General features: G+C 52.0%; 1 protein-coding gene across 1 annotated transcript; it reads left to right on the forward strand.

Moving 5' to 3' along the window:
* Positions 1 to 718: 718 nt before the first annotated feature.
* On the forward strand, positions 719 to 2,892 carry ATOH1 (atonal bHLH transcription factor 1). Its single transcript, XM_065878214.1, has one exon. It carries the CDS (start codon positions 846 to 848, stop codon positions 1,902 to 1,904), a length of 1,059 nt encoding a protein of 352 aa, XP_065734286.1. The 5' UTR covers positions 719 to 845; the 3' UTR covers positions 1,905 to 2,892.
* The last annotated feature ends 213 nt before the right edge of the window (positions 2,893 to 3,105 follow it).

Genomic DNA, 3,105 nt, shown 5'->3' on the forward strand with positions numbered 1-3,105 from the left:
TCTAACATTGATTTTAAATGGTGGACGTCATTTAGCAATTATATATCTATGAACACGTAGATTATGAAAGATTTTTATATACATACATCTATTATATGCATGCACATACAAGTATACGTAATGTCATATTATATATGAGAGATTTTAAATGTGTGGGCACAAACGGTGGGAGCTGCGATCCCAGCCTGAAGACAGCAAAGGGCAGGCGCGCTTCAATCCTCTCCCCGAGGGCCCTCCTCGCGCCAGGTGCGTCCAGCCTCGCCTGGAGCCGCTCGCCCGCCCGCGGCCGCGCACTTCTGACCCGAATCGACTCGGCCTCCAGCCAAGAGTCCGCTCCGCATCCGCTCCCGCACTCCAGCAACTGGCGGGAGTGATACAACACCGGAGTCAAATTACAACCCGCAATTAACATATGAATTTACGAACGAAAAAGAAAGGAGCAGGGAAGAAAGAAAAAAAAAAAAAAAAAACCCTAGAGCGGGCGCCCGAACGCTCGGTTAGCAGGAACTTTTCCCCGGGTGTAAAAACTCTTTGATTGGCTGCTCGCACGCGCCTGCCCGCGCCCTCCATTGGCTGAGCAGACACGCGACCGGCGCGAGGAGGGGGCTGGGAGAGGAGCGGGGGGAGACACACTGGCGCGTGCCGCTTTTTAAAGGGGCGCAGCGCCTTCAGCAACCGGAGAAGCTTCGTTGCACGCGACCTGGTGTGTGATCTCCGAGTGGGTGGGGGAGGGTTGAGGAGGAAAAAAAATAAGACATTGCAGTAGAGACCCGGGAAGGGTTTTTTTGTTGAGCTTGTTTGCCAGCGGCTCCTCCAACCCTGCGCCTCCGAGCTTCTGCAGTGCAATGTCCCGCCTGCTGCATGCACAAGAGTGGGCTGAAGTGAAGGAGCTGGGGGACCACCACCGCCATCCCCAGCCGCACCACCTCCCGCAGCCGCCGCCATCACAGCCACCTGCGACCCTGCAGACGAGAGAGCATCCGGTCTATCCGGCCGAGCTGTCCCTCCTGGACAGCACCGACCCACGCGCCTGGCTGGCTCCCACTTTGCAGGGCATCTGCACGGCACGCGCCGCCCAGTACTTGCTCCATTCCCCAGAGCTGGGTGCCTCCGAGGCCGCGGCGCCCCGGGACGAGGCGGACGGCCGGGCAGAGCTGGTGAGAAGGAGCGGCGGCAGTGGCAGCAGCAAGAGCCCGGGGCCCGTGAAAGTGCGGGAACAGCTGTGCAAGCTGAAAGGCGGGGTGGTGGTAGACGAGCTGGGCTGCAGCCGCCAGCGCGCCCCTTCCAGCAAACAGGTGAACGGGGTGCAGAAGCAAAGGAGGCTAGCGGCCAACGCCAGGGAGCGACGCAGGATGCACGGGTTGAACCACGCCTTCGACCAGCTTCGCAACGTTATCCCGTCCTTCAACAACGACAAGAAGCTGTCCAAGTACGAGACCCTGCAGATGGCCCAGATCTACATTAACGCCTTGTCCGAGCTGCTTCAAACGCCCAGCGGCGGGGACCAGCCGCCGCCGCCGCCAGCATCATGCAAGAGCGGACACCACCAACTTCGCGCCGCCGTCCCCTACGAAGCAGGCGCGGGCACCGCGACCGCGGCGGGGACGCCGCCAGCCTCGGGAGTGGGGCAGCGGCCGACCCCGCCCGGAAGCTGCCGGACTCGCTTTTCGGCCCCGGCCTCCGCCGGAGGATACTCGATGCAGCTGGAAGCTCTGCACTTCTCGACTTTCGAGGACAGCGCCCTGACGGCGATGATGGCGCAAAAGAACTTGTCGCCTTCGCTGCCTGGGGGCATCCTGCAGCCAGTGCAGGAAGAAAGTAGCAAAACTTCGCCGCGGTCCCACAGAAGCGACGGAGAGTTTTCCCCCCATTCCCATTACAGTGACTCGGATGAGGCAAGTTAGGAAGGTGACAGAAACCCGGAAAACTGAGACAGAAACAAAATCACCCTTTCCCAGGGCGCGGAAAGCCCCACGGGCAAAGATCCCCGCACCCTTTTAAATTTTGCTAAGCGATGGTCGTTGTTTAGCAACGGCTTGGCTTCAGATGGCAGCTACATTTGATGGTTTGCAAAAGCCGCCGCTGTTCCAAACTCCCTATCGTCCATATTGTTCAGTGAAAGCTTGCTGTTAAAGTTGGGTTCTTTCCTCCCAGTCGGCTCCCCTTGTAGAGAGATATGGTATAATTATATGTACTCATACATAGCATCATTATTCTAGTTCCCTGCTGCCAATACGCTGCTAAAACGTCGCATCTTCTTCTCTGTCACTGGTTTGTGTTTGATTTATTTTATACCCTGGGCATCCATCCCTGTGTGTTGCGCGCACTCACGTGTGGGAGAGTGAGTATTCCGAGGTTGTCTCCCAAAATGCATTATGAAACGCAAAGTTAATGCTTCCAAAGTGGATAACTTTTGACTATGGAACTGTCAGAAAGCAAGGAACTTTGAGGTTTCTATATCGTATAAACATACCCAGTATGTATATCGGACCGCGAGAACCTTGGCGTCTTTTAGGAAACTTGGCGCACGCACTTTATCAGCCGCTACTGCTGCGGCTCTGGGACAAACTCAACTGCCAATTGCAGACCAGTTTTGTTTCTGTTTTTTAAACACGGCCACTTACCGTTAAGCTCTTTGCAAATGTTTGTTTTTAAAAATTAAATAAAAAAAACCACATCTAGTAGTGTCAAAAGCATTTGGTCAATTTTATTCTGCTTTGTTAATATTAGAAAACTTATTTATTATTGAGTGTTTGCTACCATTTCTACTTATCTCGATTCGTTTTTTTTTACATTTTCTACTCGAGATCATTTTATTTTAATTTAGCAAAGCCAACTGCCATTGTTTTATGTATTCCTTTTGCAAATGATAAAAATAAACGTGAAAATAACTTCTATTTGTCACTTACTTATTTCATTCTAATATAAGCATTAAAAACAGTTTAAAATGACCTTGAAGATTTGGATTGTCTTCTATTAAATGCAAATTTGTGTGACCCAAGAGTTTTGAAGAAAAATTCCGTTACAGACCTTGTGCCTTCACACAGTACCAGAAATCCTATATAGAAAAGTGTTTAAGTCAATAATTAAATTGTGAGGTAAAAC

The sequence above is a fragment of the Phocoena phocoena genome, chromosome 5 (assembly GCF_963924675.1).
Source record: "Phocoena phocoena chromosome 5, mPhoPho1.1, whole genome shotgun sequence".
In the NCBI taxonomy this organism is placed as follows: Eukaryota; Metazoa; Chordata; class Mammalia; order Artiodactyla; family Phocoenidae; genus Phocoena; species Phocoena phocoena.